This window comes from Microcebus murinus, chromosome 1 (genome assembly GCF_040939455.1).
Source record: "Microcebus murinus isolate Inina chromosome 1, M.murinus_Inina_mat1.0, whole genome shotgun sequence".
In the NCBI taxonomy this organism is placed as follows: Eukaryota; Metazoa; Chordata; class Mammalia; order Primates; family Cheirogaleidae; genus Microcebus; species Microcebus murinus.
The window spans coordinates 1,572,100-1,592,538 of record NC_134104.1 but is presented as its reverse complement, the minus strand read 5'-3'; the positions used below and the strand labels follow the sequence as shown (position 1 = coordinate 1,592,538).

At 53.1% G+C, this 20,439-nt stretch overlaps 3 protein-coding genes across 3 annotated transcripts in view; 2 read left to right on the top strand and 1 right to left on the bottom strand.

Annotated features, from left to right (window-relative positions):
• The window catches only part of TSPEAR (thrombospondin type laminin G domain and EAR repeats), a 132,206-nt gene that overhangs the window by 107,357 nt on the left and 4,410 nt on the right, over positions 1–20,439 (bottom strand). The window lies entirely within an intron of this gene.
• LOC105879651 (large ribosomal subunit protein uL30-like) lies at positions 173–982 on the top strand. The gene has a single exon (XM_076002738.1). The coding sequence runs from the start codon at positions 288–290 to the stop codon at positions 906–908; it is 621 nt and encodes a 206-aa protein (XP_075858853.1). The 5' UTR covers positions 173–287; the 3' UTR covers positions 909–982.
• On the top strand, positions 16,237–17,262 carry KRTAP10-12 (keratin associated protein 10-12). Its single transcript, XM_076002701.1, has one exon. The coding sequence runs from the start codon at positions 16,237–16,239 to the stop codon at positions 17,260–17,262; it is 1,026 nt and encodes a 341-aa protein (XP_075858816.1).

The following is a 20,439-nucleotide window of genomic DNA, read 5'->3' as shown; positions in this document are numbered from 1 at the left end:
CTACAAAACATTGTTGAAAAAATTAAAGAAGACAAATGGGAATGTATCCCATGTTCATGAATTGGAAGAGTTGATATCGTAAATATGTCCATATTACCCAAGGCAATCTACAGATGGAATGCAATCCCTATCAAAATCACAAGGACAGCTCTTTTCCGGCTGGAATCATGGAGGGCGCAGAAGAGAAGAAAAAGAAGCTTCCTACTGTGCCAGAAACCCTTAAGAAAAAGCGAAGAAATTTCGCGGAGCTGAAGATCAAACGCCTGAGAAAGAAGTTTGCCTAAAAGATGCTTCAAAAGGCAAGGAGGAAGCTTATCTATGAAAAAGCTAAGCATTATCACAAGGAATACAGGCAGATGTACAGAACTGGGATTCGAATGGCTAGGATGGCAAGAAAAGCAGGCAACTTTTATGTACCTGCAGAACCCAAATTGGCATTTGTCATCAGGATCCGAGGTATCAGTGGGGTGAGCCCAAAGGTCCGAAAGGTGTGGCAGCTTCTTTGCCTTCGGCAGATCTTCAATGGAACCTTTGTTAAGCTCAACAAGGCTTCAGTTAACATGCTGAGGATTGCAGAACCATATATTGCATGGGGGAACCCAAACCTAAAGTCAGAAAATGAACTAATCTACAAGCATGGTTATGGCAAAATCAATAAGAAACGAATTGCGTTGACAGATAACGATTTGATTGCTCCATCTCTTGGTAAATATGGCATCATCTGCATGGAGGATCTGATTCATGAGATCTATACTGTTGGGAAACACTTCAAAGAAGCAAATAATTTCCTATGGTCCTTCAAGTTATCATCTCCACGGGGTGGAATGAAGAAAAAGACAACCCATTTTGTAGAAGTGGAGATGCCGGCAACAGGGAGGACCAGATCAATAGGCTTATTAGAAGAATGAACTAAGGTGTCTACCATGATTATTTTTGTAATCTGGTCAGTTAATAAACAGTGACTGCTTTCAAATTGAAAAAAAAAAAATCACAAGGACATTTTCTGCAGAAATAGAAAAACCCACCCTATATTTTGTATCGAATCTCAATGGATCCCGAAATACCCAAGTCAATCTTGAAAAAGAACAGATCTAGAGGATTCACACTTCCTGATTTCAAAACTTACTACAAAGCTACAGTAACCAAAACTGTGGTACCAGCATCGAGACTGATACAGAGACCATAGAAACAGCATGGACAGCCCAGAAATAAACTCTCACGTGTACAAATAATTCTTGACAAGTCTATCAATACTTTTCAATGAGGAAAGGACAGTCTTTTTAATAAATGGTGCTGGAAAAACTGGATATCTGCACAAAAACACAGAAGTTCAGCCTTTACCTAACACCATCTACACAAAGCTCAAAACGGATCAAAGCCAGAGCAGCTCAGTAAAGAATTGGAAACTATTTTTAAAAAGGCAAGGCTAGAAATGAAAAGTACAATAGATGAAATTCTAAACACCACATTATGGACCTAACAACAGATTGAGATGGAAAAAGAGTCAATGAACTTAAAGGAACATCAGTAGAATTTACCAATATGAGAAAAAGGAAGAAAAATAATTGAGGCAAATGAAAGCTTATGAAACAATATCAGACAGTCTAACATATTGTCTACTTGCTCCTCGAAGCTGAAATCCAGTGGTAACTGTGCTCTGTCGGTTCTCCTGTCTGCTCCCAGCTGTGTGTTGCTGAATGTGTTTTAAAACTTTGTTGTTAGCTGCCTACACAGCTAACTTGGACTTGTTATGGACTTGTTATGGACTTGTGGACTTGTTATGTTTCCTTGGTGCACTAACCCTTTTTCATTACGCAATATTCCTCATCAGCCCTGGTAATATTTCCTGATCTGAAATTCACTTTGCTGTTAATAAGCCTTCCCAACTTTATTTGATTACTGTTTCTGTGGTTTATTCTTCCATTAGCTTAATTTTCCCCTACATACTAATGTGTTTTTATACTTACTGTGTGGGGCTTCTGGTAAATAGAATATACTTGGGTCTTGCTTTTGCATCCACTTGGAAACCTCTGTCTTTTGATTTTGGTATTTAGACAGTTTGCATTTCACATAATTGTTGATAGACTTAAATGTAAAATACCATCTTGCTAGTTCTTCTGTATCCCATCTGTTCCTTTTTCTCCCTTTCCTCTTTCTACTCCTCTTTATGGTTTAGTATTCTTACTTACTGCATTTTCTCTCTTCATTTGGCATACATATTTTCAAACCTAATGGCCTAGGGATTACAATACACACTGTTAACATGACACACTGACCTCCAGGTCACATGGGGTCACCTCGTCTGTGTGTGTCAGGGCTCGGCAGCGGTGCACGTCCCTGTCCCTAGTGTCCTTGTTCTCATGTCTCCCTTTCACTTCTGCTGAGAATCTCACAAGGCGTGGGTGCTATGCTTCCACGAGACAATCAATTGTTCTGTAATGCCTTTAGTATTTACCTTCTTCTAAAAATAATTTGTGGAGGTCTTTTCTCTGTGTGGACCAAATTTCTCCCTGCTGTCATCCCCTTGGCTTGCAAGAAATGTCTTAACATGTCTTGTAATCACATCTGCTGTCCACGCAGCCTCTCAGTTTCTGTTCATCTGAAAAAGCGTTTCCTTCACGTTCTTATTTGAAAGATTCAGTTTTGTAGGGTGGACAGATTTCTGGCTTAGTATTTTAGAGATGTCTTTTGGGTTGAATAATATCTGATTAGAGGTCTGGTCTAATTCTCAACTTGGTGGTTCTACATGTAGTATTCTTTTTTAATTTGGAAGCTTTCAAGATTTCCTGTTGACCTTTGGTTTTTGACAGTCTCAGGTTTAATACAATGTCTCTAGCCACTTTTTTATGGAGGGGAGATATGGTCCAACTTACGGTTCTCACAACTTTTTGGATATGTGGTTTTATGCATTTCGTCATTTTTAGAAAATCTCTCAGACGTTACTTCTTAAAATGTGTCTTCTGCCCTGTTCTTTCTCTCTCTTCTCCAGCTGGGACTCTGATCACATACAAAAACGAGGGTTTGACATGTCCTAGAGCTCTGTGAGGTTTTGTTTTTGTCTTCCCCACAAGCCACCTCCGTGTTTCTCTCTGTGTTTTAATCTGGGCAGTTTCTATTGACCTGTCTTCAAGTTCAAGGCTTCCATTTGTTGCTGTATCAAGTGTACCAGTGAGCACACTGAAGGAATTCGTTTCTGATACTGCATTTTGATTTCGACCATATCCACTTGCCCCTTTCTCATAGATTCTGTCTCTCTGCTGAAATTCCCCCACTGTTTGTATGTGGTGTCCATACTTCACACTTGACCCTTTAGCGTGTTCGTCATCACTATTTTAAAGTTTGTGTCCGATAGCTTTGACACCTGGGTCATTTCTGAGTCTGGTTTTGTTGGCTGCTTTGTCTCTTGACAGTGGTGGGTTTTCCTTGCTTTTCCTGCATGTCTCATAATTTTCGATCCAATATGCCACACCATGTAGTAAACAAGGGAAAGTGACATAAGCAGGATGTCCTCCTGGGATGGGTGTGTCTCTGTCCCGTCAGGTCATTAGTGGGGGGTGGCAGGTGAACGTTGACTCAGTCAGCTCAGACACTGACCTTGGCTGGGGTTTCTTGTCACTGTGGTTGCCTTCTGTGCACCAAAGACTTCATGTGACACTTATGGTGAACTGCCCTGCTTGTGCCCAGGCTGGGGGCCGGGAGCCCAGTGGTTTGCCCCATCCTGAGTTTCAGACGCCCCAGCATGCCTGCCCCACACTGGGGGTCTCTACACACTTCTGCCCGTTCCCCAGCGGTGGCCTGGAGCTGCTACTGAGCTGTGCTTGGTGGCTGCAGTGGGGGCAGGAGGCTCCCTGCTGTCCTGGCGCAGGGTGGTCTCAGGCAGGACGGTCCCCTGTGAGCCAGGACGTGGAGAGGGAGGCTGTCCCAGACCTGCTGCTCCTGCTGCTTGGGGCAGCCCAGCCTGCCCTGCACCTGTGGGGGGTGCCCAGGTGGGAGCACCTCCTGCCCTCCCTGTGTCACCGTGCTGTGGGGGCTGCCGGGACCCGGCCTGGCCTGTTTCTCAGCGTCCTGCAGGTCGAGGATTCTGTCTTCCACTTTTCCTCCCACTGCCGGTGGGAGTCTCAGGAGGTGGCTGTGGGGACAGCACCCTCAGGCCACCCCACCGCCACTAGGGACCCTCCACTCCAGCTCAGCATTGGGATGAAGGGAGTGTGGCTGCTGTCCCGTGTGTTAGTGTGCACCCGCACGGGAGGTACCTGGTCATGTGACGACACAAAGCACAGACACGCTGACAGGGACGGCTGGTTTATTGGGGCACACGGGCTTTGGTTTCCCTCTGGAGTGAGAGAAGGACCCTGGGGGCCGGGACATCCTGAGGGGTCCCAGACTCTGGGAGGGCCTGGGTCATCCTGCCACCTTCTCACCCGAGAGTTCAAAGGGGTCGCTGAGCACAGTTTTCATCTATCCCCAGGGAAGAACCTGGGGCCCACTGAGCACTCGTGCTGGGCGGGGAGCTGGTGTGGCCCGTCGGCACTGGGAGCAGCTGGTCTGGAGACTCGTGGTCAGCAGCAGGAAGGGGAGCTGCAGGGGACCGGCCTACAGAGCAGGGCAGGGCAGGGGGGCTGGCAGCACCCAGAGGGCTGGCAGGAGGGGGTGACACACAGGGAGGACTGGCAGAACGGGGTGACACACAGGGAGGACTGGCAGGAGGGGGTGACACACAGGGAGGACTGGCAGGAGGGGGTGACACACAGGGAGGACTGGCAGGAGGGGGCCACGCTCACAATGGGCCTGCAGCTCACGGGCACACACACGGAAGACTGGCATCTCACGGGCACGAGCACGGCAGGCCTGCAGCTCAAGGGCAGGCACACCGAGGACTGGCAGGTCACGGGCACACTGCAGGTGGCCTGGCAGGGGCTGGGCCCGCAGCCCGGGGAGCAGCTGGTGTGGCACATGCTGGCAGGGGTGGGGTGGGGCTGCAGAGGGGGAGTGGCGTGGGGAGCCCTGTCCCTGGCGGCCTTTATGCCCAGGCCAGCGCCGGGCGAGGCGGAAGTCAGCTGTTGTCTTCCTCGTGCTGCTTCCTCCCCGTGTCCCCAGCGTCCTGTTCTCGCAGGTGCACTGTCCTGCGTCAGCCACGTAAATACCTCCGGCCTGCAGGCGAGTGTCTTCTCCAAGAACAGGACTTTCTGGTTTGACCCTGTGCAGGTCCCTGTCGTGTCTGAGGCGTGGCCGTGCACGTGGCTGCACCGGCGCGACTCACAGTTCCCAATCCGGGTTCTCGTTTGCATCTCGCTGCCGGCGAAGTCGGAGCCGTCCTGGGCTGCGCTCACGCTCCGCTCTGGGAACTGTGACGCACAGGGCGGCAAACTCTCTCGCCCGGGGCCCCGTCTCGGCCCTGTCTGAGTGTGTAAGCCCCTTTCTGGGCCCAGCGAGCCCCTCTGCCCACATGTGGCTGTGGCTCCCGTGCACCGGGGCAGCAGAGCTGGGGGGTGAGCGACGCCGACTCGCGGAGCCCACGAGGCCCGCCACGTGCCCTGCACTGAGCGCCGACCACCCCGTCGCACGGCCGTCTGTCCACGGACTCCCCTGTCCATGCAGCAGACACACGCCGTGTGTTCACGGAGCGTCCAGCCCAGGGCCGGGCAGCCGCGGGCAGCGGGCACAGGAGCGAGTGGAGGAGGGAGTGCAAGTGACGCCTCCATGAGGGCCGAGTCTGGGGAGGAGACGGACTCAGCAGACGCAGAGAAACGGGGGTGCCGGGGCTGGTCTGGGGCCCGAGAGGAGACAGTGCCGCGCTGGCCCGGCGGTGCAGGGCTGGGGAGGGTTTGCACCGGGCAGCGGCGGTGGGTGGGAGGGGCGCGGCCACCGCCGCAGACACCAGCGTGCGCCGGGAGGCAGGAAACCCCCGGTCTGGGTGCAGGTGCAGGTGGCCGGGAGGGATCACGTGGACCCCGGGACGGGGCATCACTGTGACATCCTGGGGCCCGGCTGGGGGTCAGGGGTCACGTGGTAGGAACGGAAGACTGGGTGAACTGGAGCCTCAGCAGCAGAAACGATCTGACCTCAAGAAGGACAAAAATAACGATGACAATGAAAAGAGCATAGACGACACTCTCAGACAGTCTGACCCACGAGCACGTCCAGCCCCAGGAGAGAAGGGAGTGAGTGTCGCGGCCACATCGGTGGGTCTGAGACACGTTGTGCCGGGCACGGGGGCACTCGCCGTGTGAGTCCACATACATGGAGTTTTACGGCAAGGTGAACCAATCTAAGCTTTAGAAAACAGCAGCGGGTGTCTCCGGGGAGTCGGGTGGGACTGACCGGGAAGGGCAGAAGCACAATTTCATCTGGGTCCCCACAGCGTCTGGGAAGACGTTCGTGTGTTGAATCTTGGTGGGGTTTGCGTTACCTGTGTTTGTGCATTTGTCAAAATTCATGGAACGATTCCCTGGAGATTTGTATTCTTTCACCTGCAAAAGCATAAACCCTGAGCTCCAGCTAGTGGCAGCTTGCTGGCGTGCTTGAGTGCAGTGTCCTGTTGGCGCGGCTTACTCTGAATGCAGGAAAAGCTAAGCGGGTCAACAGAGGGACGGTTTGACGGACAGACGCCTGATCCAGCCCGTGAGTACAACCCTGGGTGAAATTTTTTCGTAACAACATTAAAATAAAATAGAAAATAACAGCCAACGGTTAAGTAGATGAAAATAATAAAAATTTTCATAAAAATTAGAAGCCACAAGTGGGATTCCTGCCTCGGACTGGAGGTCCAGCCAGCAGCCTCCATGCCTTGGCAACCCGCCATCCACACAGAGCCGGGCCACAACGGAGGGGACGTGGGCCCCCAGCCAGGACCTGGCACGCAGTGTTCAGAGAGAACGGCGGTGGATCCCGGGCCAGCAGCAGGGAGCTGGGACGGCCACACCATGGAGTCGGTGCTTCTGGTTCAAGACAGTCTGCTGAGCCCGCCGTTCCCGTCTCAGCCTTCCCGAGACCCGCTGCAGGGGAGGGGACTGTAAGGCTGATGGCGGCCCCCCTCCCCTCCCTAGATCAAAAAGAAAAAGCTCACGAGACCAGACCCGCCAAGGACAAACTGCCAGGCCCCGCTGAGAACAACCACACCCAGATGTCCACCCAGATAAGAAAGTTTTCCGTTCCCGGATTCCACAAATACCACCAGCCCCTCCTATTTCTCAATAACCACCAAAGGTCAGCCCAGCTCTTCCCACCAAAAGTCCCCAAACAGTATAAAGGCGCACAACCCCTCCAAAAGAGGTGCGACTTCTCGGGCCCTGCCCCCTCTCTTGGGACCTCGTCCGGGAGCGCACAATAAAGCCACGTTGTTTGGCCCCTCTCTCTCTCTCTGTCTGCTTCTTTCGCCACTGGAAAACTTTACAGGGACGTCACTTTGCCATGGACAAGGGACTTCAGCATGTGCAATGGGAACCAGAGGGGTGTGCTGATGGCCGGGGGAGAAGCAAGGGGCCCAGCCTGGCCCCAGAGCTCCAGGGTCCTCCTTGGTCCCCCAGCTCCCCACAGGCCCCGTGGGAGGAGTGGAGGCGGCTGCAGGGAAGGGGGGTACACAAGGTGAGACTGGCACCGCCCAGCAGCCCCCCAAGGCCGAACACCTGGCAGTCCCACACGCACCCCAGAATGTTCCCCATGTGACCCTTCCCCTGTGGTGAAGGCTCTGGGGGAGCTGCAGGTGTACGAAGTACGAAGTCCTCGTCCCAGCCCTGGGTCCACGGCTCCTTTCCCAAGTTAGACCACTGCTGACAGACGCCCACGCACAGAGCCCCATGTCACGCGACTAGCGGGAGCTTCTCTAACAGGAAACAGGCACACAGAAGAGGAGCCTGGAGAAGCCAGGGTCACCCCCACCCCCACCGCAGCATGCGAAGGAGGCTGGCAGCAAGAGAAACTGAGACCAAGGTGAGCTAATACAGAAAGACACCCAGAGGAGGCCAGGTGCGGAGGCTCAGCCTGTGATCCCATACTTTGGGAGGCCCAAGCAGGGGAACCACTTGAGGCCAGCAGTTCGCAGGCAGCCTGGACAACACAGTGGCACCCCATCTCTACAAAAAATAAAGTAACTAGCCGACCATGGTGGCAGGTGCGTATAGTCCCCGCTATTCGGGAGGCTGAGGCAGGAGGATCACTTGAGCCCAGGAGTTGGAGGCTGCAGTGAGCTGTGATGACACCATGGCACTCCAGCCTGGGCAGCAGAGCAAGACCCTATCTCGAATAATAATAATACACCAGAGGAAACAGTTGATTTAAGGAACAGAAAAGACCTTTTTAAAAACATCCCAGGCCGGGTGCGGTAGCTGATGCCTGTCATCCTAGTACTGTGGGAGGCCGAGGCAGGAGGATCGCTCAAGGTCAGGAGTTTGAAATCAGCCTGAGCAAGAGACAGACCCCATCTCTACTAAAAATAGAAAGAAATTAATTGGCCAACTAAAAATATATAGACAAAAATTGGCTGGGCATGGTGGCGCATGCCTGTAGTCCCAGCTACTTGGGAGGCTGAGGCAGGAGGATTGCTTGAGCCCAGGAATCTGAGGTTGCTGTGAGCTAGGCTGATGCCATGGCACTCACTCTAGCCTGGGCAACAGAGTGAGACTCTGTCTCAAAAATAAATAAATAAATAATAAAAACAAATAAATAATAAATAAATAAGAACATCCCAAATGCACTCAAAGACGTTCAGGGAGATGTAGCATCTATAAAACAAGGACAAGATGCTTTTGAAAATGACCAATTATAAAAATTATCCTCCAAAAGTCATAGATAGTATATATCATGTTGATATTTAAAACATTAAATAGAGAAGCTGGAAGATGAAGTTGAACAATCTCTCGGCTTTAGAACAAAACATCATCAAGATAGAAAACGTGAGAGGAAAAAATGCCGCAATGACCAGCCCAGAGGACGCAGCCTCCGCGTGTGGAGTCCCCCAAAACCAGACGAGAACACGGAGGGAGGACGAGGAGATAACCTCTCACATCACAGTGTTCCCCAAAGCTAAACACACATTTTCAGGCTGAAAAGACTGAAGGTGCCAAGAACAGCGAATGGGAGAGCCTTCCATACACCCTGTTGAAACTGCAGAACACCAAAGACAGTGAGTGGTTCCCAAAACCTTCCAGAGAATAAAACAAACCAACAAAAATCTCACCTACAAGGAAACAAAAATCACGCTGGTGCCAGACATCCCATCAGCAGCACTGAACTGCCCACAACGTGCCAGTGATCAAATTCAGCCTCCCCTTCCGACAATGGGCCGCCACAAACAAACAGGGCGGTGGAAAAATACAAACATCCCTTCACCCAAGTGTGAAACATGGCGGCAAATTACTAGTAATGAAACTATTAGGTAAGCATGTGTGCTTCTCTAAAACTAAGCAGCTTGTATTTTATCTTCCGTGTGGTCATCTGGTTTCCAACAGTTTTTTGTTTCTTAAGAGATGGGGTCTCACTCTGTTCCTCAGGCTGGCCTCGAACTCCTGGACTCAGCGATCCTCATGCCTCAGCCTCCCGAGTAGCAAGACTACAGGCATGCGCCACTGCACCTGGTTCTTTTCAAAATTGTTTTAGAGCAGTGGAAACACTTTTTCAAACTCAGTCTGATCTAGATGTCAAGTATATAAACCACATAAAATGTGGCTTCTCTATTCTGAACTTGGATGGAAAATCCGGAAACCTGTCAGTTTGCTCTCCGCCCTCCTCTCTCCCCACTTCTATCCCTTCCTCTCTTCCCACCTCACCCAGGTAGCATCTCAAATGTGTCCTGGGAACACGGTTTTCAAACCTTGTTGCTTTGAGCCCCCCTCACTCTTCAAGCACTGAGACAGTTGGACTTGACACGTATGAAATTAGGGACCAGGGGCAGTGCTGATACACAGAATGGCATCGCCCATGTGCCTCTGATGTTCCCAATTGTCAACACCGCACGAGGAACCAGCCACTACTCACGGCTGACTTTGCAATAAACTTTCCAAGACCCCCAACTTCCCCACCGGTACACTAAGAGCCTACAAGCGCCCAGGACCTGTTCACCACATTGTACCTACTGCACAAATGCACGAGAGGACGTTACACGTTGACAAAAGGCTCAATTCATCAAGAAGATATAAGAATTATAAACATATATGCCCCAAAACACATGATGCAAATACGGAAGGAACTGAAGTGAGAAATAGTGCTACAATAATAGTTGGAGACTTTAGTACTCAATTGTCAATAATGAACAGAACATCTAGACAGAAGGCCAACAGGGAAACAGAGACGGAACAGCACCACAAACCAGCTGGTCAGAACAGACACACAGAAACCCCCCACACACACACACACAAACAGCAGAGCTAACATTGTCCTCCAGCACACATGGGACATAGGATACAGACCACATGTTGGGCCACAAAAAAAAAAAGCCTCAATGAATTTCTAAAATATCAAACTCATACAGAGAATCTTTGCTGACCACGATGGAATGAAGCTAGACATAAATAGCAGAGGAAAACTAAAAAAATTCACAAATACGTGAAAATTAAACAATGCACTCTTTGTTAATTAAAAAAAAAAGCACATCAAAGAAGAAATCACAAGGGAAATTAGAAAACACTCAGAGACGAATTAACATTACAACAGGACACAAGGAGGAAGGGAATGAGCACAGGGAAAGTTCAGGCTGTAAACGCCACATTAAAAAGAGAGAAAAGATTGAACCTTCTGAAGAGCAGCTATTTCTTAGTAACCTTTTACATTTTTTCTTTATCATGCTATCATTAGTGTCAGGTCCTTAGTTCAGAAGAGTTCCAATTCACTAAACTGCTTAAAGCCAGAAACAAAGCCAAAGCCAGAAGTTGAGTACATTTCCATGTCAATGACTGAATTTTCCTTTAGTTTGATTGTAATTCTCAGCATACGAAAATATTAGCCAAAATAGAGTCAATTAAAAGAGAATTTAAATATTGATTAAATTAGTGATTTCTGTCCTTGCATATCAACTTTAGCTTTTATATAGCATGCTACACAGAGACAAAATAGTAGTTACATGGGACAATTTCAGAATGTTTTCAGGATGCAAGTATTCATTCCTTAAATGTCCATGGTTACTTCACTAGCTGTCTCCTTGTAATATGTGAAAAAAATAAAGCATATTTTGCAACAAAAAAAAAAAAAAAAAGAGAGAGAGAAAAAAAAATCTCAACCCAGAGACCTAACTTGACGCTTTGTGGAACTAGAACAAGAAGAACAAGCTAAGCCCACAGCAGAGGAGGGAGGACATGATAAAGAACAGAGCAGGGACAAGCGAAATAGGAAACAGAAAAACAGCACAGAATTCACGAAACCAAAGGTTGAGTTTTTGAAAATATAAAACAGCCCTTTAGCCAGACTGACAAAGGAAAGAAGAGAGGAGGTGCAAATATAACTGAAACTATAGAGGAAACGTAAGACATTACTATCAACCTAAAAAAGATTGTAGGAGGATACCATGGACAACTGTAAGCCAGTGAATTAGATAACCTAGAATAAAAAATGTCCATAAACACAAACTATCTAAACTGACTAAAAAGAAAGCAAAATACCAACAGATCTATAACAAGTAAAGAGACTAAATTATTTATTTTTGTTTTGTTTTGAGATAGAGTCTCACTCTGTTGCCTGGGCTAGAGTGCTATGGCGTCAGCCTAGCTCATAGCAACCTCAAACTCCTGGGCTCAAGCGATCCTCCTGCCTCAGCCTCCAGAGTAGCTGGGACTACAGTATACGCCACCATGCCTGGCTAATTTTTTCTATATATTTTTAGTTGGCCAATTAATTTCTTTCTATTTTTTTTAGTAGAGACAGTGTCTCACTCTTGCTCAGGCTGGTTTCGAACTCCTGACCCTGAGTGATCTGCCTGCCTTGGCCTCCCAGAGTGCTAGGATTATAGGCATAGCCACCACACCTGGCCCAAGAGACTGAATTATTAACCAAAAACCTCCCAAGAAAGAAAATCCCAGGACAAGATGGCTTTACTGGTGAGTTCTATCAAATATTGAAAGAATTAACACAAAACTTTCTCAAATTCCTCCAGAAATTAGAAGGAATGCTTCCTAATTCATTCTATGAGGCCAGCATTACCCTGATATAAACTCATACAAGACATCAAAAGAAAAGAAAATAATAGACCAACATATCTTACGAATATAGATATAAAAATCCTCCACAAAATGTTAGCACACCAAATCCGACAGCATATCAAAAAGATTTTACACCATGATTAAGTGAGATTTATCCCAGGAATGCAAAGATAGTTCAACAGTAAACACAATCAATCATCAGCTGAAAACCAAGTTGAAAAAAAATAATCAATGTATTAATAAAATACCATATTAACAGGATTAAGGGGAATAAACCACATGATCTCAATTAACACAGAAAGGCTTTGACAAAATCTAACACCATTTCATGATAAAAACACTCAGAAAACCAGGAGTAGAAGGGAATTTTCTCAACACGATAAAAGGCATATATGAAAAGCCCACAGCTAGCATCATGCTCCATGGTAAAAGAACAAAGGCTTCCCCCAAGGTCAGAACCAAGACAGGACATTTGTTCTCACTGCTGCTATTCAACATTGTACTGGAAGTTCTAGCCAGAGCTATTAGACAAGAAAAAGAAATAAAAGCCATCAAAATGGGAAAGAAAGAAGTAAAATTATCCCTATTCACAGGTGACATGATCCTGTATATTGAGAATCCCCAAGAATCCATCAGAAAGCTACTAGAGCTTTGATTAGAGAATTCAGCAAAGTTTTAGGGTCAAAATCAACACACAAAAATCATGTGTTTCCATACACCAGCAACAAACCATCTGAAAAGGAAATCGAGAAAACAACTTCATTTACAATGTCATCCAAAAGAATGAAATGCCTAGGAATAAATATAACCAAGGGGTGAAAGACCCATACACTGACAACTATAAAACATTGCTGAGGCCAGGCGCTGTGGCTCACGCCTGTAATCCTAGCTCTTGGGAGGCCGAGGCGGGCGGATTGCTCAAGGTCAGGAGTTCAAAACCAGCCTGAGCAAGAGCGAGACCCCGTCTCTACTATAAATAGAAAGAAATTAATTGGCCAACTGATACATATATAAAAAAATTAGCCGGGCATGGTGGTGCATGCCTGTAGTCCCAGCTACCCGGGAGGCTGAGGCAGAAGGATCACTTGAGCCCAGGAGTTTGAGGTTGCTGTGAGCTAGGCTGACGCCACGGCACTCACTCTAGCCTGGGCAACAAAGCGAGACTCTGTCTCAAAAAAAAAAAAAAAAAAAAACATTGCTGAAAGAGTTAAAGACCTAGATATTAATAAATGGAAAAATCCCATGCTACAGATTAGAAGACTCACTATTGTTAAGATGTCAGTACTGCCAAAAGCAATCTCCAGATTCAATACCGTCCTTATCAAATTCCACCAGTCTTTTCTCCAAAAATGAAAAGGCTGATCCTCAAACTCACATGGATTGTAGGGTCCCAGAATGGCCAAAACAACCTTGATAAAGAAGAACAAAGTTGGAGGATTCACACTTCCCAATTTCAAAACTTATGAGAAAACTACAGTAATCAAAACAGTGCGGTACTGACATTAGGACGGCCATACAGGCCAATGGGATAGAACTAAAATCTGCCCGTCCAGCCGGCCCCCAGGTCTGTGGGGTCCAGCTGTGCTCAAGTCCCTTGGGCACCACCTGGGCTCAGGCCAGAGCCCCCCACTGTGGGCAAAAGCAGCTCCTCTGGTCCCAGGTGGGCTGTCCCAGGGCGGCAGGACCTGCAGCTTTGCTGGGAGCTGGGAGGTAGGGGAGACACAGCAGCAGCTGGCCCAGCGCCCCGGAGCTCTCCGCTCGGGAAGGTTTGGGCGTCCTGGGCTCCTACACTCAGGGATGCTCAGTGACACCTCTGCTCCCGCACGGGCACCACTGGGACCCACAGAGAGAACTGAGACACGGCTTCCAGAGGTCCTGCCTGCTGGGCAGGGTGGGTGGGGGCCGGCGGGGAAGGGAGGGTCGCGGTGGTGAAGGTGGAGGACGCCCGGGACAGCGTGAGAACATGTGCAGGCCAGAGGGCAGGAGGGAGGCCTCCTGGGGGTGTCTTAGCTCCGTGCAAGGGAGACAGGGAGGACGCCAGGGCCACAGCTCCCTCCTCTACACCCTCCCTGCACCCCGTGACCTGGGCAGCGATGCCTCCCACACTTCATCTTAGGGACCGTGGGGGGTCTCAGCCGGGCTCTGTGGGCACACAGGGGCCCAAATGTGCCCAGATGTGGTTTTCTTTGTATTTATTGTGCTAAAGATTCTTAAATGCCTTTGCATCTATGAGTCTTTCATCAATTTAAATTCCTCCTCCATTATATCTTCAAATATTTTACTACCCCTACCACATTCTCTCCTTCTAGGATTCAAACCATCTTTTCACCACGTGTCCCTTATGTTTACTGCTCCACTAAATGTACTTTAACCCTTTTCTCCCCCTCGCTGTGCTCAGTCTTGCTATTCCCTCACGAGTCTGCTTATGGTTTTGCCTGATACGCTGTTAAACTAATCTATTAAGTTAACTTCAGTTCCTGTGCTCTTCCCGTCCAGAACTGCTCTTGCATTCTGGTTCATAAATCCAGTTTGCCGCTAAAATTCTCCACCTTGTCCTCTATTTTCTTGAACAAATTAATCACAGTTTCTTTAAATCCACATTTGCCAGTTCTCATGCCTAGATCTCCTGTAGGGCTGTTCCGAGTGTTTGCTTTTTCTCCAATCGGTCTTGTCTTCTAGTGTGCCTAGTAGTTTTGACTGAATGTCCGACTTTGCACGTGAAAACCGTGAGATCACTCCGGTCTCTGTTGATGGGACCTGGTTCCAGAGGAGATCGCTTCTGCCCCTGACAGGCAGTAGGTCCTGGGCAGACCGAGTTCCACGGGAACCGATGCCAGGTGGGGCCCAGGTTTGGTCCTGGTTTGCCCTCCGTCCTAGGGAGCACCCCTGTGCTCACCTCAGTGCTCCCGACCGAAAGCCTGGGCTCCTTCCCAGATCCTCTGCCTGGTCGGGGGCTGTGCTGTGGGTTTGTGTCTTCCGATTCCACGAGACGACTTTCAAGCTCTGCTCAGCCCCTCGGCCTACCGGCTGTGACCCGTGAATTGGCGGCTGCCTTCAGCAAACCCACAGTTTGTGCACTTTCCTTCCAATGGGGATGCTGTCACTCAGCTATACCTTCTGCCACCAGGTTTCCTGATAGTTCTCGGCTGGACGGCTGGTCTGACACAAGTCACCTCCCCACACATGGAACAGAGCACCACAGAGCGCTCTACGCAGCGTAAGAGAAAGGTGGCACGTTGGACCCATGTTCAGAACTTGAAATTGTCATTCAATGACTTCCCTGGAAAGGTTTATGTTTTTCAGCTGATATTTATTAACAATCTTCCCTGTGCCAGGCACTATTAGATCTCTGGAGCCTGAGGGGCAGGCCGGGCCCACGCGGAGTCCGCCTTTGCAGATCAGAGCTGGGAACACCAGGCAACGAGGGGCAGGAGCAGCAGGACGCCCTGCAGACACGTCGGTGGCGGGACTGAGCATCTGTACTGAGGCGCAGCAGACAGCTCTGGTCTGGAGAGTAGAGCGAAACCACAGCCCCACACAGACGGGTTCGGAACTCTCCTCCGGGATCTGAGCCCAGCCCCATCCCCAGCCCCGCCACCTGTAGGCCTAGTGGGCTCAGGGAAGCCATAGCCAGGCGGACCGGTCTCCTGGCCCTTCTTCTCCCTGTTGGGCTCTGACCCCGCTCAGCAGGGAGAGCCGGTGTCCTGGGGCTCAACAGGGAGACCCAGTGTCAGGGGCTGCCGGGCCAGTGGCAGGACGGGGCCCCAGCTCACCGTGGACGGCCCAAGGCACGTCCCACCCACCCGACCCTGTGTCCCTCAGTGCCCCACACCCCTGCTGGGTCACCCCCACCCCCCTCCTGCCCCCAGGGGACCCCATGGGACGGGCCACAGCCCAGACGTGCCAGGAGTTTATGAGCCGGACAACATCACAGGCAAACAAACATCTGATGACGGGCTGGCCCGGCGCTCAGCAACAAGGAAGGGGCGGCTTGGGGCTGGGACAACAAGGGCGGGAGGGGTATAAAGGCTGACAGCGCCGAGCACCCCACACACTCACCTGCTCACTCACCCCACACTCACCCACTCAACCCTCCCAGCTCAGCCCCAGCATGGCCGCGTCCGCCGTGTCCGTCTGCTCCAGCGACCTGAGCTACGGCAGCCGCGTCTGCCTGCCCGGTTCCTGCGACTCCTGCCCCGACTCCTGGCAGGGGGACGACTGCCCAGAGAGCTGCTGCGAGCCCCCCTGCTGCGCCCCCAGCTGCTGCGCCCCAGCCGCCTGCCTGAGCCTGGTCTGCAGCCCCTGCCAGCCCGTCTGCACCAGCGCCTGCACGCCCTCGTGCTGCCCGCAGTCCAGCTGCCAGCCGGCTTGCTGCACCCCCTCCCCCTGCCAGCCGTCCTGCTGTGTGCCCGTGTGCTGTGTGCCCGTGTGCTCTGGGGCCTCCTCTTCGTGCTGCCCGCAGTCTAGCTGCCAGCCGTCCTGCTGTGTGCCCGTGTGCTGCAAGCCCGTGTGCTGTGAGCCCGTGTGCTCTGGGGCTTCCTCTTTGTGCGGCCAGCAGTCTAGCTGCCAGCCGGCTTGCTGCACCTCCTCCCCCTGCCAGCCGTCTTGCTGTGTGCCCCTGTGCTGCAAACCTGTGTGTTGCAAGCCCGTGTGCTGTGAGGCCGCCTCCTCATGCTGTCAGCAGTCTAGCTGCCAGCCGGCTTGCTGCACCCCGTCCCCCTGCCAGCCGTCCTGCTGTGTGCCCGTGTGCTGCAAGCCCGTGTGCTGTGAGCCTGTCTGCACTGGCACTTCCTCTTCGTGCTGCCAGCAGTCTAGCTGCCAGCCGGCTTGCTGCACCCCCTCCCCCTGCCAGCCGTCCTGCTGCAGACCCTCCTCCTGCGTGTCCCTCCTCTGCCGCCCCGTGTGCAGACCTGCCTGCTGTGCCCCCACCTCCTCCTGCCAGCCCAGCTGCTACCGCCCGGCCTCCTGCATGTCCCTTCTCTGCCGCCCCACCTGTCCCCGCCCGGCCTCCTGCGTGTCCCTCCTCTGCCGCCCCACCTGTCCCCGCCCAGCCTCCTGCGTGTCCCTCCTCTGCCGCCCTGCCTGCCCCCGCCTGGCCTGCTGTGGCCTCTCCTCGGGGCAGGGGTCCAGCTGCTGAGGGGCGCGTCATCAGAGCCCGTGGGCACATGGGCCATGCCCCCCTCTCAGCTGCCCTCAGGATCCCGCCCAGCACCAGCCTTGGCGCCCGTCTCAGCGTGAAGTCAGCTGACCTCACAGCCAACAGCCCCGGCCTCTGCGCCTGCCACCTCCACCCCAGGCCCCGATGGACGTGAGACCGCCCCGCCTACGGCTGAGCGGGGCTCCCAGGCTGCTACCTGCAGCCACGACCCCAGCTGTTCCCACAGCCTCAGGTGGTCCCCGGCCACCTCTGTGCCCGTCTCCTCCGGCCCTCAGGCCCCCCTTGCCCCACGTGTGTCATGCACAATTAATAAACGCACCTTTCTTGCCCCAAGCGCTCTCTCGCCTGGTGCTAGATCTCCCTCTCCTTCAGCCCCTCGCCCCTACCTAACGCTGGCTTCCGCAGCCCTGGGGACAAGCCTGTCTTGGAAGCATTTCCAAGGGAGTTGAGTTGAGTTCCCAGGCCCCAGGTGTCCCCACAGCCCCCGGCTCCTGGATCGGGGTGGCTGTGCTTCCAGTCCAGAACTCAAGGGGTGACCTCTCTGGTGGCACATCTGGCCAATGGCCACCTGGCCAGAGAGCTCCTTGGCAGGAGAGCCCTGCTACCCCCAGCCTCCTGTCCTTGCTCGGTTTGAGGAAATCTCAGCCGGGCGGGGCCCCACGGGGCAGAGGGGAGGAGACCACTTCCCCCCTGGACCCCAGATTTCCCTCGAATGTCAAACCCATCTGGCTGTGCCTACAAAGGCCAACGAGACGCCTCCGAGGCCCAGGTGCAGCCCGGGTGTGGCGAGGTCAAGGGGAAAGATGCCGGAGGGTAGTGGCCGCGGGACCCCACGGCCAGGCTGGCACTGGTGGAGGGTGCGTCCTTGGGCCATTCAGGATGGGGTCCCCTGTTTCCCAATCCCCAATCCCAAGACCATGCCAGCCCTTATCCCACCAGACCCACTTCCTGGCCTGCTGTTCCCTGCCTCCACGATGACGGCAGAGCCGCCCCCCCCTGCTCCTGAGCCCCTGCTGTGGCTCAGGGTGGCTGCAGTAGGGTGGGAGCAAGTGAGGTCCACCGGCCACCACCCCAGGAGCCCGACAAGTGCAGCACAGACGTGCCCCAGACCCTCAGAGCACACCTGAGCCGGGCCAGCTTGCCCAGTGCCGCCCCCAGAGGGGTCCCAGAGAGCCTGGGTGCAGAGTGGGCGGGATCAGAACCGGGCTGGTGTAAATGGTGCAGACAGACCAGGCCCTACCACCGCCCCACCCCCACGCTCTGGGCTGCCCAGGCAGGTGGGGGTCCTGACCCCTGCTTCCCTGGGGTGACCTGCCTCCTCGCCACGACTGTCCTGGGGGACCCTACTGTGGAAGAGGAGCAGAGAGATCACTTCCCAGCTCCCTGCTCTTAGGGCCAAAGAATCTCTGGCACTCGCCTCTGCGGCCTGCCAGGGGGAGTTCTCCCTGCCTAAGGTGTGCCCGCCTCCCTCTGGCCAAGATCATCTCCCATCCCAGAGAGCCACGGGGCCTCTGGCTGGCTGGTAAAACCTACCCGATCCTTCTCAGAAATCTTAAATGCATACGATGTACAAGGAGACAACTGTGTAGAAATATTAAAAATAGCTGCCAAGACAATTCAAAAAACAAATGATGGCCGGGCGCGGTGGCTCATGCCTGTAATCCCAGCACTCTGGGAGGCCGAGGCGGGAGGATCGCTTCAGGCCAGGAGTTCAAGACCAGCCTGAACTGAAGCGAGACCCATGTCTACAAAGAAAACAGAAAAATTAGCCAGGTGTGGTGGCCTGCCTGGAGTCCCAGCTACTCAGGAGGCTGAGGCAGGAGGATCACTTGAGCTCAGGAGTTGGAGGCTGCTATGAGTTATGAGGACACCACAACATTCTAGCTGGGGTGACAGCCAGATCCTATCTCAAAAAAAAAAAAAAAAAACAGCCCACAAATGACGTAGAGACTGGCTTTTCCACTTAGGCATTAGCTAAGCAGGAACGGGGAGTGGGGGCTTCCCTAGCGATGTCCCAGGCGCTGTCCACACCCCACACTGGGGCCACAAAGACGCAGCGCCTCTCACCCGGTTCACAGCTCCGTAGTTGCAGAAAGCCCAGGGCACAGAACGCCTGCCCGAAACGCGGACCGGCCTGGAAGCTCTGCCCTGTTCTAAAGGACATCAGCAGCGGCCTGTCCCCAACGACTGGTGACCCTTCCCTGGCGCGCCCCAAGCTCAGGCCTGACCCGAGATGCAGAGCAAAGCGAGGAGAGCGGGGCACTGGCACAGGGTCCCCACGGTCTTCCCTGAGCGCCCGCCCGCGCAGGTGCCGGCTGGGTGGGGCTGGGGAGCGCCCTCCCCCCAACCCCCACAGACACCAGGCCCCGGGAGAGGGCTCGGGAGACACCGACAGAGAAAGAGAGGCCATGCTCCGGCGACCCTCGGGGTGCACGTGTGCGTCAACAGGAGGCGCGCACACGTACACACGCCACACGCGGGCCGCCGTGCGCCCAGCGTCCCCGTGCCCGGTGAGCGCCCTGCTCATCCCAAAGGCTTCCCAGCGCCACCGCGCAGACGTCGCCCATTTCGCAGAGGCGGCGGCCCCTCCCCCTACAGGCGGCAGGTCCAGCCCTGGCGGCCGGGGGAGGCCAGCGAGGAGGGGGCTGGGTGGCTGCAGACGGATCCGGGTCCCCACCCCCGCAGCGCCGCGGACGCCCACGGGAGAGGCTGTGCCGGAGCCCCCTACGCAGTCCCCACCACGCCAAACTGCCCAAGCCAGACCGGGGGTGGGGCGAAAAGCGAGCCCTTTACAGAGGGGTCCCCCACCCCCACCCCGAGTCCCTCAGAGGACAAAAACCCACCGGAAAATATCGGCTTTCAGATCACGTCCAACTACCCCCAGCCCCGCGCCCACATGGGGTATCGGTGTAGACGGGTTGGACCCCACTTATCGGTGGGAGCGGGGAGGCTGGGCGAACGCCCCCGACAGGATTCCGGGGGCTCCTGGCGGGGAGGGAAGCGGGCGCCTCCCGCCTCTGCCCCCGCCCAGAGCTGCGGTCCCACCCGAGCCAGAGCCCGAATCCACCTGAGAAGACGGGGAGGGCTGGAGGGCGCAAGGGGCCAGGAGGGGTGGGGGTGGAGGGGGCGAGAGTGTGGCGGGAGCAGGGGCGGGAA

Coding starts and splice junctions, on each gene's coding strand:
- LOC105879651 (XM_076002738.1), top strand. CDS start 288: ATGCTTCAAAAGGCAAGGAGGAAGCTTATCTATGAAAAAGCTAAGCAT.
- KRTAP10-12 (XM_076002701.1), top strand. CDS start 16,237: ATGGCCGCGTCCGCCGTGTCCGTCTGCTCCAGCGACCTGAGCTACGGC.